This window comes from Primulina huaijiensis, chromosome 3, assembly GCF_012295235.1.
Source record: "Primulina huaijiensis isolate GDHJ02 chromosome 3, ASM1229523v2, whole genome shotgun sequence".
Lineage (NCBI taxonomy): Eukaryota > Viridiplantae > Streptophyta > Magnoliopsida > Lamiales > Gesneriaceae > Primulina > Primulina huaijiensis.
This window is the reverse complement of record NC_133308.1, coordinates 23463559-23485526: the sequence shown is the minus strand read 5'-3', so window position 1 is coordinate 23485526 and position 21968 is coordinate 23463559. Positions and strand designations below refer to the sequence as shown.

Here is a 21968-nt window from a genome sequence, read left to right as displayed (position 1 = left end):
CGTGTTGTGAAAAAGTAAAAATTTACGGTAAAAAGTAAAAATCTCAATCTCTCAAAATTATCACACTACACACTTTATAATATTTTTCTCTCAACTCAATTGTGATTTTCTTCACAAATGAGAGATCTATTTATAGAAAATTTTTACAAATAATCCAAAAATAAAATACATCATTACCTACATCATCACACACTAATTTTCAATTTTCAACACCTAATTTTACCTAATTTTCAACATTCAACATTCACATTTTCAACACAAATATTTTTCACATTTTTAAATAATTTTTCAACACTCCTCAATTTTTCATTTCATCACAAAAATTTTGAATTATTAAGCTTTAACAATATTGGATTTTTTTAAGAGATCAAAACGTCTACCATATTACCACGCAAAATAATTCTCGAGCATCATATAGTAATCGCTTTGATGTGTCAATGTGACACCGGAGTTTATTTTCAGTTTACCACTACATAATTTGTATGTGACTTTGATAGTCTGAGTTTATTAGTAATTTTTACATATATATGTCATCTTCTATGTGTTTTTCCTCCGAATTCTTCATATTTTATTCCGTGAGACGACTTTATAGGAATTTTTGTGTAAAATTTGTGATTTATAAGATTTTTTGTATCATTACAAGTATAAATATAAAAAAGGACGTGATACTTGGAATTTCGACCAGAAGATATATCATTGAAATATTATTTTTCACTTTTTATCTTTTATATGTTTGTAAATGTATTAATAGGTGGATCTGTATTAGTGATATATAACTATTGTTAATCGAATAAATTTGAGGGTAATGGCTAGGAGACTCTTATTTTATTATTTTCATTTCATTTTTTTTTAAAAAAAAAAATCAGATTTGTTACTGTTGAAATTGCTCAAATATAATTATTTACTCAAATTGAAAGCATATATTTTAAACTGATAATGATATATATCTTATTATTATATTTGGAAGATTGGAGTGGGCCAATAGACACGGACATGTAATAAATCGAAACCCATTGTGTCGGCTCCCTTAGCTTCGGACATAGGAAACTAAGCTAGAGAAGACGGGCTTGGCCCAGTATCTGTTCCAAAGTTCTTTGGGCCTAAAGCCTTATAAGATCTTTAACTTTATTTTTCGGTTCCACATCTATTCTCGTACCCAAAAATCCTCATACCCGATTATTCATTTATTTAATTGTGTATAAAACCTCATTCATAACATCCTTCATTCGAGTCGGGCGTCGGATTTTCCATCGAGTTCGCAAGAAATCGTAATCCTTAAGGGAGAAGATATATTTTGGGACACAAATTTCATTACGAAAAGAGAGACCAAAAGTAGTTATCCCCATAATACCATTGTTTAAGAAAAAACACACATGCATAACGGAAAAATTAGAAAATCAAACATCAACTTTATAATATTTTTTTCATAAAATATTTTGCAACATATAAATTATATTTTATATTAAAATTTATTCTAAATGGACATTAGATTTACTAGTTTTATATTAAACAAATCCGATACTAGCCCAACGATTTCACACAGCAAAGTCAAACCATCTAAATTGCACACATGACATGCCAAGATTTAGTAGTTTGTGTACCTAGAATCCGATACGAGCCCAACGATTTCAGACAGCAAAGTCACGGATGGTGACAATGGATGATCGAGCACTCTCCTTCGAGGAAAATTCTTAATTTTCGCATTTAATTTTTTTCCAAAATATAAATTTTTTCATCAAATTCTATAAAAAGATCTTCGTCATACGTTCAGTCCCCTTCTTGAAAAGTGTTGAGTTCAAGTTACTCTCATGATGCTGCTCTAACTTTAAATCTACTGATTTTTATTAAGCCGTGTTAACACTATCAACATTAATATTACTCATGTATTGTCGGTTGATCCGTATTCCTTGCTGTTAGACTTTTTATGAGGATATATATATATATATATATAAAATAAAAAAATTATTTTATCTTTTTATAAAAAAAATTGAAAATATTTACCTCATGCGCATGCGCTAAATTAAGTCTGGCGGGCATGAAAATTTTATATTTATTTAATTTGTCATTAAAAAAAAATACAATTAACCAGCATGTACATGAAAATCAACTCATGCACCATCATTTAATCTACTATTGCTTGATTGAATTTTTTTTTACATGCATGTAGCTATAAAGTAACCTTTATTTCGTGCAATAAGCATGCTTTATTTTGTCATTTATGAAAATTCTTGCCACGCACACATGCATGATCACATAATATCTTCATATAAGTACTTCATATAATTTAAGTCAAAATTGCTTTTTGATTTGTGCGAGTAATGTTCACATGTTTTCATTACCATTTATTTAGTGACGTTTCCCGTGATAAGACGTAACGAGTTTCTCTAGTTTTATACATTAGAACATGCACGTAGTTATTGGATTTATATTAAGACGTCGACAAGAATTAATGTCCTATATATGGATGGTTCTTGTAAATATTATGGACCAGTTTGTATCATACAACCTTGGCATGATGTTATGTACTGAATACGATTTTAGTGGGTTATATACTAAAATAGGATTTCAACTATTAAGAGTGTCATGCCAATATATAAAAATATAGGCAATATTTATTGATTATATTTTTTAAAAAAATTAAAATTTTCGAGTCAACTCGGGTCAACCCCAACCCGATCAATTTTTTCGGGTCAGCTATCAGGTCCAATCCGATCTAACCAGAACCCGAAAACACCAAACCCAAACCTGATTTTTTTCGGGTTGAACCGTGTCAAATTGATAGGTCGTATCTGATTTTGACACCTCATTCGACTATAAATTATTAAAAGGAATGGTTTAGGTTTAAAATCACTATGAGTGATCATACAACGGGTATGATGTATTTAATCCGTTACCACAAATAATAAAAATAAATGTGGTTTACTAGAACTTGTTATATTCAAGAAATCATGAGTATGTATTACATGAGACGGTCTAACAAATACATGTCCAGAACAATATTTATTCTATTATTTGAGCACAACAATTCCAAAGATAAAAATGACTTCGATTTTCTTAACTATATATTGACATTTAACTATACAAATAAAATTATTTGTTCGTCTATAATTTGAGCACGACGTCTTTATGTTTTGAAAAAACTCTTTTAATGATAAACCGATGAACTATAATTTTAAAGTTCGACTCAAATTCTTAAAATATCAGGTACGACACTAAACGTGACTAAGATATATGTTGGTAGCATTCAACAAGATGTCTATAAGAAGATGTTTTACTGTATATATATCCGTTAAAATATTTTATGAGAATTGGAAGAAATGTAGTTACGTAATAATGGCCTACTTGTATCGCAAGTTCTGGGGCTCGAAGCTGAAATGTGGCTAGGTAATAATGGCCTACTTGTATCGCAAGTTCTGGGGCTCGAAGCTGGATCCGCCGATGCACCGGCGCGGGCAGTAAGTAGATTACGGGGGAAGCCACTCAGTTGCGGTTTCGCCACGCTATGACGTCAAATGCCCCAGCATTTCCACAAAATACTGTCCACGCGCTACTGGCAAAACTTGGGGTTAAAATTATATTAATTAAAAGTTTTCAAATTTCAACTACTCTGACTTATATTTGGAATTGGAATAACTGTGTATTTTAACATTTAAAATTCCTTAAAAAAAACATTTAAAATAAATTAAAGTGGACAAAAAAATTGCTGTGAAAACTCTAAGTTGATATAAAGTTAAAAATAAGTTTAATTTAAAATCAAAAGAAAAAATGTGGACTATTTTATAAAAAAAAAATTAGAATAATGCTAAAGGTACAACCAATATATCATTACAGCGATATTTACAACCATTATATCGCGAGATTTTAAAATATAGTTAAAAATTATTAGCCCATCTTTTTATAAAATAGAGTTAAAAATTATAAACCACAAAAATCCTTCACTATAGGAGATCACTAATTAAGGATATTTTATATTATAAACAGTGTTCTTATTTTATCTATTTATTGGTTTGAGATAATTACAATTACACTTAAGATAAAAAATATTTTTTCTCACTTAAGCTTGAAAAACTTGGAGCTCGACATTCGCGCTTCGGGGCGCTTCACGTTTCTTAGAACCTTGATTATAAGTAGTAAATAGTATAGATTGTAAAAATATGAAATTGAATTGAAATATTTGAAATAATATGATTTCATATTCGTATTTAAAATTCAGTTCATGTTGTAATAACATAACCAGATTTCTATAAAGTTTATAAATAGTAAATGATATTGTATATATTCTACATCAAATTTGTACTATGCTATATTATTAAACACGATTCTCTTATGCTAACTAAATTTAGTTTCATGCTATGTTATTTTTTTAATTTAATTCTAAATATTTTTATTCAATAACCAACTATTGAAAAACAAAACTATATTATCATAAAATTAAATCACTAATATCAATGATAATTTTTTATAAACATTTAGTTAAATATATCAAAATTTTCACATGTTTTTAACAACGTATTATAAAAATTTATATGATTTTAATATTAGAAATAAAATTAATAAGTAATATATTATAATTGATCCAACAAAAGATTCATGATTAAAAGTTATGACATGTAATACACGAGACTAAAATTAAGATTTGACTAAAATAAATGAATTTGCAAAAAGAAAAAAAAGACTTGAAAACAGGCAAATATTGCCGAAAATCAACGCGTTCAGACAGTCCTTTTTAACACCCTACGACTTTTTATTCATAAGCTGACTTTTAGCAATTCAACAGCATACAATATTAAATTATTACAAAATTAATAAAATCCACGCTCTATAAAAACCTAGTCCAACCCCGACTTTCCCTTCATTTTCTTGCACAAAAATCTTCTCACACCAACTCCTCTCATGGCAAGATCAAGATTTCCCCATCTCCTCGCCACGATTCTTCTCGTTTCCTTATTCAGTTTTCAGTTAACATATGCTCGACCATGTAAAAGCACGACGTTTTATCCTATCCAAGTCTTGAATTCTGGCCTTGATAATCCTATTAATCCGTCGGAAAGAACCTCCGAGACGAAGAAGGAGTTTCGAGTCGATGGGAAGATCATTCATGGAGTCGGATACGCCCCATTACTCATGAGCATGCTGCCGAAGGGGAAAATGCCGGTATCGGGTCCGAGCCGGAGGATCAACGATGACAACAACTAGAGATAGAGGAAAACTATATATGGTTCATCTCGATTTGCTTCAATTTTATGGTCTTTTTGGAATTTGTTCATTCTTTTTTTTTTTTTTTGGTGATAGTGAAAAGTGAGTAAATATGTGCTTTTCAAATAAACTCCGTATAAGAAACTCATAATTGAAGTATAATTTTGTTGATCTTGTAATCAACATGATGTTCGTATTGTTACAAAGTTCATCACCTTGATTTCTTTTTTTTTTTATTAACACAATATCTTTTGGGTTATTTTACCAACCATGATAATAATTACTCCTCCTTTTTTTGGAATTTTTTTATTGGATTTTTTGAAATACAATATGTATTAGGTTTTTTGAGAAAATTGAATGTTGAATTTCCTATAAATTCTTATAATTGAGTATATAAATCATGATCATATACATATTTCAAATTAGACCGATGCGAAATATTTAGGAATTAATATCGAAAATTTATTTGTAAATGATCGTATTATTGGATCAAACATTTTAAACTTGAAAAATCAATCAATTTTCCGTTTTTTTTTTTATGCTGAGGAACCCGAAATTATTAATTTTTCGAGTGTGTATTGGTGGATAAACGACGGATGTGTTCAGTTACCTAAAAATTAATTAATTTTGAGTTTTCTTTTTAACATAGATGTCACTAGTCGCCAAACCTGGGCAGGTTAGTGTTGAAACGCCTGAGCAGCCATTAATTGAGGTTACCTGCTTTTAGTTGAAAAAGAGACATTATAAATTTATGGCACAAATCCAAAAATTAATTTTCATCTAAAATAATTTGATATATTTTTTAAATGCAAAGTTAAGACAAACATCATAGTCCGGAATCTATGCATATTCAAGTTTTTTTTTTTGTCAATTAGTTGATATGTATTTTGTATGCAAATAATTTGGGTTTTAAAATTAAGACAATATATACGTACGAATCAGTAAACACTACAAAAAAAAAATGTTAGCGAAAGTTTGAAAAGATTCGTCGCCAAAGTTTGCGACGGTTTTTCATTAACATGTTAGCGACGGTTTGAAAAGATTCGTCGCGAAAGTTTGGATCTTGAGACTTAATTTTCATATAGGATTATTATTCTTTGAAACCTTGTAATAATTAAATTACAGCTTCGTTTCTACATAGACTTCTTATTTAACTTGTCAAATTAAATTATCAATAATCTAGTAAAACAATACATATAATAATAACAATAATAATAATAGAGATGGATTTTGACATTCAAAAAAATTCAGATTAAATGATTTAATAATCATCATAGTAAAAAATTTTCAACACAAGCTTGAAAAATCATCTATAAATTTTCCTAATATTAAGTAGTCCAGATTTTCTGGGACAAGAGGTGGTTAGGAATATAGTATGACAAAATATTTTGGGAAATTGCAATTCAGGTCATGTATATTTGTATCTTTGGGATTTTGATAATATATCTTGTCAAATTTTAGTATTAATAGACTCTCTTTGTTTTTTTTTTCAATACTTTTTTTTCGACACTTTCAGACGTGGCACCGATTAACGTTAATGTGACGCTGGCATGGTGCTGATATATATATACATTTAATATCAACACATTGATGAAAAATGATCAGAATTGCTAAAAAATTTAAAGATACAAGGTTAAAATTGTAATTTAGTCGTCCCACAAGCTGCTCCGTTGTGTGGTGTCTCATTCCCAAAAGAACGGACTCTTTTTCAGCAATACGAGTGTAGGGGAAGGGCTTGAGCTTTTGGGGTTCAACTCTTTTGGGTGAAGACCAAAGGGATTTAATTTTAAGATTTGTTGTGGTCAAAATATTCTATACAATCAAATATTTATTATCTAAAATTTAAAAGGTGATTTCAAATTAAATTTAAAATTTTGACGTTTAATGCATTCTTAATACGGATTGTGGTCGATTTTTAAATTTTTATTTAAAATAACTTACATTTTTTCACGCTTAATACGGTTTGATTTTTTCCCTTATTTTTTCATAAATTATAGCTTTTTATTCACGTTTTATGATTAATTGCGTTTTTTCGGGCTTCATACACGCAAAGATATTTTACATAGTCGGACCCAAGTTTTATTGACAAAATATAGAAATTTAGGCTGCGTTTGGTAGATAGGATTAGATAGGATTGATTAATTTATCACACTTTATCCTGCGTTTGGTACGATTTTTATTTATCCAGCTCAATCCCTCCTACAAGTGATTAGGTGGTATTACGTGTGATTAAATAATACCTCCTTCCTCTTCAGGATTATTAATCCCTCCTCTATCCCTACTATCTTTCTAATTTTACTCTTCTTCCTTCACCGCTATTGAACCACCTCGGCTGCCGGACCGCCGCCGCCGCCGCNAGAAGTCAAAAACTTGTGTGAGACGGTCTCACGGGTCGTATTTGTGAGACGGATCTCTTATTTGGGTCATCCAGGAAAAAATATTATTTTTTATGCTAAAGNAGAGGAAGGGCAATTTTGTACTTTCATCAAAAATTTCAAAATTATCATATACTTAAAAATCTTACCAAACATACTACCATACATTATATTTCTATAACAATCATTTTTTTTATCATTTGCATACTAATCATTAGTTTATTTTATCCTGCAACCAAACGCAGCCTTAATGCTACACATGTGGGAGTTGGAAAGATGTGCTTCTACAGCAAAAGTGCTAAAATTTATAATGAAATTTATTGAGGATGGATGGCTTAGATAAACTTAGACATGGAAGTCTTCTTTCGTTTCTCTGACGCCTGACGGTGAAGTAAATTTTCCCACTCCTTTTGATTATCATATACAAAAAAAGTCGCAAGAGATGAAAGAAGCTCAAAATCCTTAAAATCAATAACAATCGTTTAATATATGATACAAGATATTATTATTATTAAGAAAGAAAACAAAGTAAACAATTTCGACACTTTTGAATGCACTTATGAAAATAATGTTCGAAATAATAAAAAAAGATTAGAAGTATAAATTAATCAAATTCACTCGATTGTATAACAAATCTAGCTATCTCAAATATACATTTAAAACTAATTATATAATTAATTATTAAATTTTAATTTTATAGTAAAGACATATTTTTTTAAAAAAAAAATTGAAGTATTCAAACGACGAGCCGGCCCAACAATATATCCCAAATCAACTCGGAACTAATGCAGAGCACCTTAACCAGGAGATTTAAAGAAACAAAGTAAAAAAATCACGTAAATAAAACAAATTAAGGCAATATATAAAGCTCGGTTTTAAATTACACTGCAAATCAAGAGCACAGAAGTTAAAGTGTTTAGGTTTCCAAATAGGCAAGTTTTCATAGAAAGATCATTCCCAATTAATCCATAGCCCTGCAATGAGTTTCGGTTTCGATCAAGAGGCACCAGCCAAGGATTCGATTAGCAGCTGGTATCCTTCAGACACTGTAGCTTGTGCCAGTACGCAGCCGGTTAACGCAGGTATATCAGTTTTGATGTCTAAAACCCTGGCGACCAAGAGCAGCAGATGGAAATCAGAGATTCGCTTCACAAAGGGAAGGCTTTTTGTTCGATCCAGGTGACTTTTTAGGGCATTCATTGTTAGTGGTGACATCCTGTTCTCGATGGGAAACGTTGATGTGAGAGGGCCCTGCAATCACACAAAAAGTTCATATAAGAAGACAGAAGCATTCATAGATGTCTTGCAATTTCAGGAGAAACAATCAAAGATAGCTGCCTGCGAGAGTATGCTGTAGACAAGAAGGGTGCAACGGTAAATGAAATGTATCCCTTGAAAACGCATTCAAAGCCCAGATCTTGAAGCACCAGCCAACATCCATCACACTTCAAAATTCAAATGCAGTGCAATTCATATTTCATCGCTAACTAAAATGCATCACTATGAAAAAGAGTACGATAAGCAATCAAGGTCTCTTCTTAGTATTTCATTGAAACGTCAAAGATATGCAGTATCAACCAGATATGGTACACAACAGGGCTTAATTGGAGGAAGCTAACGCCACTTGCGATATAGATGTTTAACAGAAATCAGTAAACAAAAACTATGCAATTATAACCAGCCACTTGCGATCAGTCGCTCGCAGAAAATTCATTCGTGCATCAAATTCAAGTCTGAATTCTGTGGAATAAAATACACAATAACCAGCCGAAGGCTCCTGAACCACTAGTGTTGTGTTCTTTTGCCTTCCAAAAGTAACGCAATGCAACAAACAACACAGGTATTAAATGGTTTATTACTTTAACTTTTACACAAAATTAATCAAATTTGGAGTTGGACAATAGTGTGACCTAATCCTATGGAATATTGTAAAGAGACGGATCTTGAGATAATACAATCTTTCAATCTCATTATATTTTTCAAACTAGAACTTAATAAAGACTGATTTTTTACAAAACAAAACTCCAATGTATCAACTAATTAATATTAAAATAAGGAAGAACATGATACGGACCTGATGATCAAATATCTTGACAACCACCAAGAAGAAATCATTGTCCACTTCCCTAGTATCTTTTACACCCACCATCACATCCTTTTTCATCCTTGAAAGCTTAGGATCAACCTCCTCTTGCACCTCGCGCTCAAACCAATCTTCCTTAAACAACCGAACACACATATCACTAATCTGAAAGGCCTCGAAATGCACTTCTGCAGCACCATCCTCGTTCACCTCCAGCTTCACCATGGCAGTCACCCACTCCTTCAAATCCCCTTCGGCGTGCAACTCAACTGCCTGCAAAATCTCCGAATTCGACAATGTGTAATCCTTCTTGTCCTGGCTAATAGTCTGTGTGAATATAAAGCCCACCCTCCTCATCCCCAGCCCCAATGCTATAGCCTCAACTAACTTTTCCTCATCCATATCCCTTAAAAGCATCAAATTATCCTCCGTCCCCTGCTGCGGCGGCTCGTAAATGAAATCCACCTCTACTTTGCCCTCCTCCGACACTGTCCCGTACATGAAACCCCCGCGCTTCACCGCAAAAGCCAAATTTTCACTCACATAATGCTGAAAGGCATTAGCCGCATCACGATCAAACGAGACCAGCTCACAGTGCGGGTTCTCCTGGCGAGTAACTCTCATCTGCTTGGCAATCAAGTCATCAATGGTCATCTTCCTGCCGAACGACCCAGCTGGCTGGAAAGCAGGGCCCGCAACGGTGCGTTCCCCTTCGTAAGCAAGATAAACAATTGACCCATGCCCAATTTTAAGGGACGAAATCAGGGTGTTCGGGTTCGACATATCAGTAAATCCGGTCAAATCGGAGGCGACCTTTGCTAGAAGCAAGTTCTGGTTAGTCGACAGGATTTGAGCGTGTCTTGGCACCCGAAGCTGGGATTCAATTGCCGCCTGGATTTGAGCGACAGTCGCAACCGGGTTGTCGATCGTGACCCGCTCCAACCCGTCACGGCTCCGGACTCTGATCATCATGTTTACAGAACCACTCACTGCAATGATTACTCAGGAATAAAATCGAACAGATTGAGAGAAATTGGCAAACGAACAACTATATGGATGAAAATTAACCCCCCAAAACCCTAATCTTTGGTGGGAAAACACCAAGAAAATCGTAGAGATAGTACAAATCAAGAGTTATCTGCGAAGCGAACAAAAGATGAAAGAAGGATTGGGGAAAAAGAAAGTAATCTGAGAAGAGAATACTAGGAGAGTGAGAGATGAAACTTAAATACTAAATTTTTTGCGCCACGAAAGGACGATTATGCCCCCCCTTGGCTCTGGATCATCTACCATTTTTATGATTCTCTTGAAAATTAATATTTAAAATCCGTATGTTGAATATTTGAATGTTGAATATTTGAATGTTGAAAATAAGAGTTGTAAATATTGAAAATTAGTGTGTGATGATGTAGGTAATGATGATTTTATTTTTGGATTATTTGTAAAGATTTTCTATAAATAGATCTCTCATTTGTGAAGAAAATCACAATTGAGTTGAGAGAAAAATATTATAAAGTGTGTAGTGTGATAATTTTGAGAGTTTGAGATTTTTACTTTTTACCGTAAATTTTTACTTTTTCACAACACGTCATTAGCACGAAGCTCTAAAAGTCCTCCATATTTTTCCAAGCTCCAAAACAGAAGAAAAAGATAACAAAAGTAATAATATTTATTTTATTGTTTATTTATTTATTGTTTATATATTTAATATATAATATAATGTTATTATAAATAATAAAAATAAATTTTTCAAAAAACTTGTTATAAATACTCGGATGATGTTAAGACGACATCTCACACTCTCGGTAAGAGATACGACGAGTATAAAAGCCTATAAGATTTTTAAACAAAATATCTTATGACACTTCATTATAATATTGTGATATGATATACATAATTATTTAAAACATTACTAATATTATATACACCATATTATTACCATAAAATTATACAAATACATACATTTATTTTCTTGTACACCAACGGTCATAAACGGTAACAAAACGGCTAGTTTTTGCCCTATAAATATGATCTCACAAACACATTCAATCACTCCAACTTTCTCTTCTTCTCTAAAATTATTCTTCATCAAATTTTTGAAGAAAAAAGAAGATGGCTTTCACAAAGTTATTTTTAATTATTTTGGTTATAATACTCACGAATCTTGTACTTATCGGAGAATATCCTCCTCGTGTGTTTTCTTTATTTTTACGAATGTTTGTATTTGTTGTTTATCCATTACTTTGTATTGTAATATTCATTAACTAATAAAATGCATTGTAATTTTTTAGTACCACCATGTCAAACTTGGCAAAGCTCGAATTCATTGCTTTTGATATTACGGGATAAAATTATATGCAATGGACTCTCGATGTAGAAATGCATCTTGAGTCATTAGGTCTAAATGAGACCATAAAAGAAAATGGCATATGCACATCACAAGAAAAGGCAAGAGCCATGATATTTTTGCGTCGACATCTCGACGACGGATTAAAATGTGAATATCTGATTGAAAAAGATCTCATGGTTTTGTGGAAGGGATTAAAAGAAAGATTCGAACATATAAGGGAAGTTATACTTCCGACCGCCTGAAATGAATGGAATACGTTGAAATTCCAAGATTTTAAGAAAGTCAGTGATTACAATTCAGCGATGTATCGAATAATCTCGCAGCTAAAATTTTGTGGACATGAGGTTACAGAATCGGAAATGCTTGAAAAAACATTTTTCATTTTTCACGCATCAAATATAACTCTACAACAACAATATAGAGTGCGTGGATTTGCGAGATATTCTGAACTCATCGCCTGTCTTCTCGTGGCGGAAAAGAATAATGAGCTGTTATTGAGAAATCATCAGGCACGACCCACTGATTCAACGGAATTTCCTGAAGTAAATGTCGTAAGCAAAAATGAATGTAAACCTGGAAACCAAAATCATATTTATAGACAAGATTTTGGTCGAGGACAAAATCGAGGTCGTGGTCGTGGACGCGGCCGTGGTTTTGAAATAATCGAGATAGTTATTTCTATAACTCATCTCAAAAGAGCGTCCCAAACCATCCACCGAAAAGACATCATGAGAATATGAGTGTTAATGAGAATCACTCAAAAAGATTTGAAAGTTCTTGTATCAGATGTGGTACTCCAGGACATTGGTCCCGTATTTGTCGAGCCCCTGAGCACCTTTGTAAACTTTATAAAGAATCATTAAAGGAGAAAGAAAAGGAGACCAATTTTACTGAACATNGAGTTTTTCAATTTTATACGGTAAGAAAAAAGTCAAATAATAAATAGATAGTAAAATAAAAAAATAAGAAATATTTTCAAAAATAAAAAATTAGAAAATAAGAAAGAACCAGAAGCTCAAAACTAATCAAAGCAATTAAAAAGAGAGAACAAAAAAAAAATCGGAAACATAAATAACCAATGAACCATGGTTAAAGCAAAATAAAACCGTTCTCAAAAAATAAAAAAGCAATACAAAACCAGAAAGTGAAAGTTAAAAAATAATATAGTAGGACACGTGTCAGTAAAAAGGAGATGGGGTGTATGACTCCTGGAGGAGCATAGACTCACCCCCCCATCCCCGCCCTCGATTTATATATCCCCCCACCCCCCAAAACCCCGATTCTACNGGGAGGGTTTGGTACGGGGATAGGATTCCCAAACCCGCCCCAATATATTTCGGGGATTTTTAAAAATCCCCGAACTCGAAACCAAACCCATTAACTTTCTCCCGAACTCTTCCCGTTTCAGGATTTTCCCACGGGGCCCCAAACCCGCGGAGGAAATTGTCATCCCTACGCCCACCCATGCACGTCAACATATGTGTTTTTGGATAGTAACACAATCAAAAAACAACAAGTCTTTTAGTATAATATAAATCAAACCAGTCTATTTTATAAATAACACAAAATAATATTTTTTTACAATTGAAAACTCCAAAATGAAAATGAATACGAACACGAACGCAAATGCAGAAACTTTACAACTTAATTCAAATAATAGAAATGAAATATTGGTCTTGATGGGACATGAGTTCATCACCATGAGCAAACATATTATTCTACTTCAATATGTTCTTCGTCCTTATCTAATGTGAAAATGTAAAAAATAAGTATTTTGTGAAATACTCAACAAATGAAGACCGTTCGAAATATATAACAACACACACATATATAAAATTTTGAAATCTTGACATAACATCTCATAACTTTAATCATAAAGCAGATCATACTTTGTAATCTTGATGTCATAACATTTCTTTAAATTCGTATATAAATCAATTTTGTTTTTAAAAGTTTCGTTTGAGAGATGCTGCTTGGCTCGAAAATATCTTGAAGTTTTGCTTGAATCCGGACAGTGTTTGGACAAAATTTTTGGCACGCAAAAGGTTAAAAAAATGCAACTATTCTTGAAGATGAAATTCTCGAAAATTTGAGTGCTTGAGAGGTATAATTGTCGTGCAACCCGTGGCCTTGTATTCATAAGTGGTGTGATAGAAGACTTGCCATAAACTAGTTAATATCCTTCCATATCTTCGAGTTTGCAAGGCTTACACAAGGTAATGATTTGATTACAATGATATTTCTTCCACAATCTTCACCCTCGCCAAAATTTTGAACATTTGGTGTTCCAGTTTGCAATTCTCGAAACATATAAATGGACTAAAAGGCTCTTAAACTTACATAGTTACATGCTAGGCTTTTTTAAAATGTTATCTATAAAAAATTTGTATTTTAAGATTAAGATTATATCTAAATAGTTTAATTTTTTTAAAAAAAATTATTTAAATTTGTTGGGGAGACCCGCCGTACTCGTATCTTAATTCATGACTCCAGAGACCGGGCTTGTAGCCCAATGGTCTCACCCGTCAGATTAGTTGGCTCCCTCCCCGGGTTCGATTCCCCTCCCTAGCGTCTGTTGTAATAAAAAAAAAAATTCATGACTCTTAATTNTTGTTTCTGTCCATAGGTTTTTTTGCTTTAAACTCATTTGATAATTCTGTTTTTATTTTATCTGAGAATTTATTGTATGTTGATCTAATCAATTCATTTTTATGTTTCGAATCCATTAGAAAATCTGTTTTGTTAGCTCAATGATTTGTGATTAGCCCGTATAATCTCTTTTCTTTTTATTGAAATTTCATTGATTTTGATTGTATCTATATACCCTTTGTTGAGATTATGTTTAATCTATATTTTCTTCGGGTTGCTAACTCAACGGTAGAGTACTCGGCTTTTAAGTGCGGCTAGAATCTTTTACACATTTGGATGAAGTGAAGAATGGACAGCATGTGTTGTAAAAAAAAAAAAATTCATGACTCTTAAATAAAAAAAAAAACATTTTCAAAACTTTTTTAAAAAAGTTTTGTTAAAATTTATAGTTTGGTAGCTTAAAACCTTATATAAATAAAGTAAAAAAAAAAGTAACAAATAAGTTTTTGGGTATTTCGGTCAAATGTGAAGAAAAGACGAGGAAAAAAAAACAACAAAATACATGTTTTGCTTTGTGTTTTCGGCTTGAATTTTAAAAAATAAAGGACTTATTGCTAAAGGGTGAAATGATGCTCAACAAAATAAATAGTGGTGATTTTGCAAATAAAAATAAGGTCAAACAAAACCTACCAATCTTTTGTCTAGATCAGGCTAAAACTCAGTAATAAATAATTATTACTTACCCGTCACCATATCTAAAAAATACCATATTAATATATTTTATCATATTTTAAATAAAAACTTTCACAATTTAGCTACGATTTCTCAAAATTATTTTCCCGAAAACAATACAACTATTCTCCCAAGTTGAGTTCAACCCACCATGAGGGTAACACCCCATGATAAATCTAACGTTTATTTGATTTCAAATATCGATCTTATATATTTGGATCAATGATAGTTATTGAATATAACGTAGGAATAACACCCAAATGTAACATCTCATTAACCATTTTCCCGATATAAAAAAAAAAAAAATCCATCCGAGGCCTAGATATTTCCTTTTGTTCCCATTGGCTTGAATGAGGGCACAACTTGTGATTCGGATATATAGATGGTATACTCTTGTGATGATGGTGAACAACAATGATGAAGAAATAGTCAAAATTATTGAGACAGCTTAAGTAACAAAGCTTGAGCATAGTGTATCATGTAATTCCAAATAACACAACCACCACACTAAGAATGGACACAGGCAATTCCAAGAAAACCTTGCCTTATTATCACACTGAATGCCCAAAAACTTTTGGAGGCTTGTAAGAGAATGACAAAATTCTTTCATACTTTTGTCTCTTTAAGTTCTCTATAGACATTTGGAGCAAGTTCGGCACGATTCCTTTACAACACTAGATGTTAAATCATTTGTCATGTTGAGGAAACGCTTGCGCGTAGTCACCATTAGTGAGTGCCTTTCCATGTATCTACAGGATGTGATACTACATCATTTGCTACGTTTACTGGATACTATTGCTACGCATCCAATATATAACAGGTTTCTTAGGACTTGAGAAACGTTGTAACATACTTACTTATATGAAGAACATCCGGTTCCTGAAAAATAAAGCAGAACATCAATAATGGCAGAAAATAAAACACCAATAATTGGGGAAAATTTGTTTCAATAATCAAGAGTTAATGCATCACTTTATTGACAAGGGCTGCATATGAAAAGGGTATCTGGATTTGGTAAATTTAACCATCAAATGACAGCAGACTGGATTCTGTCGCACTTACTAATCATACTGATTTCTATGTGGGCAATACAAATTTAGCCTCCAGGACTACATTATCAGAAGTATCACGAGCAATTGCTATTTACCAAAGCTTTACATCATCAGACTTTGTCCTACTGATATATCCAAAACCCATAGAAGTTTTCCTTGGACCAAATAAGATACAATGTAATGACGACAATTGTGACTTAATACACAAAGACAACCTCAATAAAATCTCCCACTGCGAAGCTTTTCCAAGCTTAAATAGGAGGCATGAAAACAAATTCAAATCACTTCAATCTCATTCCAACCAAATAAAACTCACCCGAGTCAAATCTACCGTGGTTACCATGGGAAATGCTACTCTGCGCTTAACACTGCCTACAATGAACTATACATGTGAGTCCCACAAAGCAGAGGTCTTTCATTTCACAGACAAGGAAAGACAATGTGAGCATGATGGATGGGATGGAGAAAGTACCATGTCTTACAAAACTCACCAGTTGAAGCAGGTAAGCGCTGAACTTAAATCAAGTTTGATACAAGTTATACAACACCTCTTTGCCTTCACATTGAACAAAATTCAACTGGCAGGGATTTGAGTAACTTCCCTTTCCATATTGAAAAATCAACCTAAAAGTTAATAACAACTATTCAAAATCCCAAAGTTAAAACTCATAGATTGTCCACTGTAAAAAGAACAATTTGATTGTTAAAATGACTAGACATAACAGCACAAAGTAGATGAGATAGAATACATAACGAACTTGGATATACACAGGTGAGCAAAATCAACAAATCTTTCCTTGTCCTTCTATGAATACAAAATACTCTCTCCCAGTCCCTTCATCCATTAGTTACAAATGGTCACTCTGCATTTATCCTTCTTCTCACAGGGAAAAGGTAGAAGAATACTCAGAAAAACTTGTCCACTTGTTCATATTTGATTTCATTTCTAACACCAAACTAGGTTGCAAGTATTTAAGCGTTTTTATGCCAATCTAATCAAGTACATGTATTATTGAACTCTAAATTTTATAAATCCGGTTTAACCAAACAGGTGAAACAGTACATGAAAGTTAAACATGAATAATAATAATATAAATAATCCAGAGGTCAAGAGTAATATGCACAAAACACGTTTCTTGCTCGCATTAATGCAAATTTCATCACGAGACCAACTAAAAGCAGACGGCAACATTAGCCAACTTAGCCAGTAGAATAATTAAGTATTGTGGAATTCATATACAAGAAAACATAAGACTTTATAAGTTTATTGCTTACTTATGATTGATATTTCAAAAATGAATAAACTTGGACAAATAGAATAAAACTCACACAGAGAGGAACATCAAGGAAGCAGATAACTTTTTTATGAAAAAAGATGCAATGTGGAGCAATTCACGTGTCTTTGCCTCAAGACAAAAGTTGGAAACTGCATTTTACTTGGTCTGTTAAACAATTTTGTTTTTTCTCATCACAGTTGATACGAAAACTTAACTTCAGCAAATGGTATCAAATATCTATCAAAGCGGACAAATGCAAAAGCACCAAATAATTTAACATAACATTTAGATTTTCAAATCAGATTATATACCTAATTTTATCCTCTTTCCCATAGTAGAAATGGCAAATGGAAAAACAGGAGACTTTGATACAAAGATAAACATAAATTGATTTTGCAGCATGCAAAATGCCAACTGGCATCAGTTTCTTAAAAGGAGCTGTTGTACCACGCAGTGTTCCGTGGATATCTTTAACTCATCCTTGCCATTCATGAAAAATAAGATATATCCCAAATATTCATAGACACTACACGTTGTACACATGCATGATGTGAGGTTTCCCTTTCATTCTTCTCTCTATGGGGTTTGCGAGTTGCATAAACATCTATCTTAAGACTATTCAGCACTCAGTTATCAGGTAGACTATATATACATTTAGCCAAAGGATCATAATAAACAATCACAACCGAGTGTACTTGATGAAAAAAGTTGAGGAGTTTCAGACAGATCAAATACAATACAGAATCATCATGCGACTCAAATTCTTCGTAATTGAATGCAACAGCAAAAAAAAAATCACAATATACTTTACCATATTCGCATAATCGATACTGGAAAGATATGGATATCTTTTTTTAACTAAATATATTAACACAATGCAGATTGCAGAGAAGCTAGCATCAGTAGCAAGTATTGCAGGCCCTATTCTTATAACAGGCTTGCTTATGTATTCCAAGTCTTTCATATCAATGCTATTCTTGGGACATCTTGGGGACGTTGCACTCTCTGGTGGTTCATTGTCAATTAGCTTTGCCAATATAACAGGTTACTCTGTCCTCAAGGGACTGGCCATGGGGATGGAGCCAATATGTTATCAAGCTTATGGAGCAAAGAGATGGGGAATTCTAAGTCAAACATACAGAAAGACTCTCTTTCTTCTCTTAGTTGCAGCCATTCCGATCTCTTTGTTGTGGTTGAACATTGAACCTATCCTTTTATGGTTAGGCCAAGATGAGAGCATTGCCGCAGTGGCAAAGATCTACATAAAGTATTCCATTCCTGACTTGATTGTTCAGGCTCACTTCCATCCCCTGAGAACATTCTTGAGGACCCAAAACATTAACAGACCCCTAACCACATCAGTAATATGTGCAATGCTTCTTCACTGTCCAATCAACTACTTTCTTGTTGTTCATCTAAACATGGGTGTGAAAGGAGTTGCCCTAGCCTCCGCTTGGAACACTTTAAATGTAAATCTAGGGCTGCTAATTTACCTTCTCCTATCAAAAACCTCTTTAAAACCTTGGAACAGAGACATATCTAACAAATTTTTGGAAGGTTGGCAGCCTCTCCTAGCACTTGCAGTACCAAGTGTATTGTCGGTATGCCTAGAGTGGTGGTGTTACGAAATATTGTTACTGCTTTGCAGTCTATTACATAATCCACAGGCCAATGTGGCTGCAATGGGCATTTTAATCCAAACCACGAGCTTGCTTTATATCTTTCCTTCTTCTTTGAGCACAGGTCTGTCAATACAGGTAGGCCATGAATTAGGGGCTGATCAGCCAAGACAGGCTCAATGGACAACAGTTATTGGGCTCACTCTAGCAATTCTATGGGGAATTCTGGCCTTCCTATTCACAATTGCAGTAAGAGATGTATGGGGAAAACTCTTTACTATTGAACCACAGATTCTTTACTTGACGTCCATCACTCTTCCTATATTGGGGTTTTGTGAACTAGGTAACAGCCCCCAGACAACGGCATGTGGGATTTTAGTAGGATGTGCTCGGCCAAAAATGGCATGCAACATAAATTTTTTGTCCTTCTATCTTATTGGTTTACCAGTTGCAGTTCTGTTGGCCTTCAGATTTAATATGGGCTTCATTGGGCTGTGGTTTGGGCTTGCGGCAGCAGAAGTTTCATGTACATGCATGATGGTTTGCACTCTGTTTTACACAAATTGGGAACAGCAAGCCAGCAGAGCGAAAGAACTAACTCGAGAAAAAGAAGATATTAAGAATAACTTGGAAGCCAATCTCTTAAGCTGATAATTTCAACTAGCATACTAGGATTCATGAACTTCAATAAATCGTTAAGTGGTAGTGAGAATAGATGTTAAGGTACAGAAAATATGCATTACAAGGACTGAGGGAATAGAGTTGAGATGGGGTAGCATTGGCAAACCCCATTTCCCTAGTATAACTCTGACCAAAATGACTTTTTATCCTAAAAAGGCAGAGAGTCACAATATCCTATCAAGATTTCAAGAGTCTTATTGATTTCCATGTGTAATACAATCTATCATGCTTTAATTCTAGTTTGAAATTCTCTTACGGAGTTACAGGAAAATAGATCGGAATGCACAAATAACGTGGCTAAGCAAACATCCGTAACTAAAGTATAGACATTTAAAGATAAGTTTTAATACTCTGCGTACACACTTATCATTTTAAGCTGAATAGATAATGGTGAAAAATATGAGAATCTCGCAAAAGACTGCACTATGTTACTTATATAAATGCTAAGCATACCAAGAGGAGTGAAAAGCTTGAACTCTTGCCATTGCTTCGAAATAAAGAAGGCTTTTTTACTCATTTGTCCCCACCTTATAACCGAACTGGCAGGGTAGTGAAGCTGAAGTATAAAAATTAGTCGTCGATCCTTGTCTGATCCCAAATTGTGTCCTTCAAGACAGTAACATCATTTACCTTCATTGTGAAACAACAGATCAGGTTCATGTTCCACTATCTGGGAAAATGACAAAACAAAGAAACAATTTGAAGCATATATCCAATACACGTCTCTTTTCAAATCAAAACATCAAAAAACGAACAATTTACTGATCAAACAGCAGTATTCATACATTCTCTGATGCTGCTGTTTCTCACCTTTTTCCAATTATCAAGAGTGCAATTATAAGATTATAGGACCAACCAATACTCACGCCAAAAGTTCCTCGAGCTACATAATAACCAACTCAAATATAACCAAAATTTAATGCTAAACAAATTTTAAGATGCCAATAAACTTGACAGGTGACAGGAAACACTGTTCCTGTCACATAAAATAAGCTAAATTAACTGAGATTCCAGTCACTTGGGATAGAGCGATTAAAACCCGCACCACAATCAAAGAACTCAGATCTACATGCGCATTTGTCACGAAAAACTAGCAATAGAGATACAAAACTGATGTCTCTTGCCAATACATGTAGCTCACAGTCGAAGGAAAATACATATAGTTTAGTCAAAAGCCAATCTAAAAATGGATATGAGATATGTAATGGCACATTCCTAACGCAACCTTGAAAGGTAGAGGCGAGTGTCCCCTGTAAACAGTCTATCGACAACCGGGTGGTTCTTGTCCTACTACCTGGCGCGAGCAAAAACAGATAACTGGAAGCAAAGTCTCGCTATCTTACTAATCGCTTCAACCAAACAAATGAGACTGTGCTGAAAGTTTGAAACATATGAACGAAACACAGAAGGAACAAACAGAAGATAATCTATTGCAAGATAATAGACTCTTAACCGATAATCAGACACAAATTTCTGAACAAAAAGGACAAAATCAAATGACCAAGTTAAAACAACATTGTTTACATCCAGCCATAGATATAACTTATAAGTTATCCTGATATCTCAAACTTAAACATAAAATAATCCAAATAATGTACAACTCCTCGATCCGAAGCTCTCGAAATAATTTTTTTTCTTCCCAACTTCTCATCTAAAACACTCGAAACTTATTTTAGACAAATAGTGAGTCGCCGACTCATCAAACACAAGTATCAAACAACATAAAATAGTGGGATCCTGAACTTGTAACTTATCAAGCGTTCTGTATCATCATCATTCCCAGGATCTTATAACCGATTCTCATTCCCAACTGAAACCCATTGTTATTCATTTGTCCATTTCGAATAATCAGAATCAATAAGCTATAAAAGTCAGAAAATGTATATAAAAAATCAAACTTTTTTCAGATATATGCATATTGTGCGAGTCCGTATTTGCGGTGTTTTCCTGCGCTCCACAAGTATCAAATTACAATTCTTGAAATGAAAAGTGGACACAGTATGATTATAATAAG

At 33.2% G+C, this 21968-nt stretch overlaps 2 protein-coding genes and 1 long non-coding RNA gene across 4 annotated transcripts; 1 reads left to right on the top strand and 2 right to left on the bottom strand.

Annotated features, from left to right (window-relative positions):
* Positions 1–8412: 8412 nt before the first annotated feature.
* LOC140973860 (NPL4-like protein 2) lies at positions 8413–10857 on the bottom strand. Its single transcript, XM_073436952.1, has 2 exons — positions 9646–10857; positions 8413–8822 (listed from the first exon to the last, which is right to left on the bottom strand). The coding sequence occupies exons 1-2, from the start codon at positions 10624–10626 to the stop codon at positions 8568–8570; spliced, it is 1236 nt and encodes a 411-aa protein (XP_073293053.1). The 5' UTR covers positions 10627–10857; the 3' UTR covers positions 8413–8567.
* A 5033-nt stretch (positions 10858–15890) lies between these two features.
* Positions 15891–20571, bottom strand: LOC140973859 (uncharacterized). Of its 2 annotated transcripts, none has more exons than XR_012174694.1 (3): positions 20408–20571; positions 16183–17001; positions 15891–16074 (listed from the first exon to the last, which is right to left on the bottom strand). It is a non-coding gene; the product is annotated as an uncharacterized lncRNA (long non-coding RNA). The 2 variants fall into 2 exon arrangements; XR_012174693.1 differs by lacking the exon at positions 15891–16074 and having other exon boundaries at positions 16091–16204; positions 16694–17001.
* LOC140973858 (protein DETOXIFICATION 53-like) lies at positions 16995–20915 on the top strand. Its single transcript, XM_073436951.1, has 2 exons — positions 16995–18421; positions 18536–20915. Exons 1-2 carry the CDS (start codon positions 18353–18355, stop codon positions 19922–19924), a joined length of 1458 nt encoding a protein of 485 aa, XP_073293052.1. The 5' UTR covers positions 16995–18352; the 3' UTR covers positions 19925–20915.
* The last annotated feature ends 1053 nt before the right edge of the window (positions 20916–21968 follow it).

Bases quoted from the DNA above. Each gene is read 5' to 3' on its own strand.
- LOC140973858 (XM_073436951.1), top strand. From the start codon at position 18,353: ATGAAAAAAGTTGAGGAGTTTCAGACAGATCAAATACAATACAGAATC. The intron at 18,422-18,535 runs GTAATTGAATGC...AACACAATGCAG, and splicing joins TCATGCGACTCAAATTCTTC to ATTGCAGAGAAGCTAGCATC.
- LOC140973860 (XM_073436952.1), bottom strand. From the start codon at position 10,626: ATGATGATCAGAGTCCGGAGCCGTGACGGGTTGGAGCGGGTCACGATC. The intron at 8,823-9,645 runs GTCCGTATCATG...GTGTGATTGCAG, and splicing joins TCAAGATATTTGATCATCAG to GGCCCTCTCACATCAACGTT.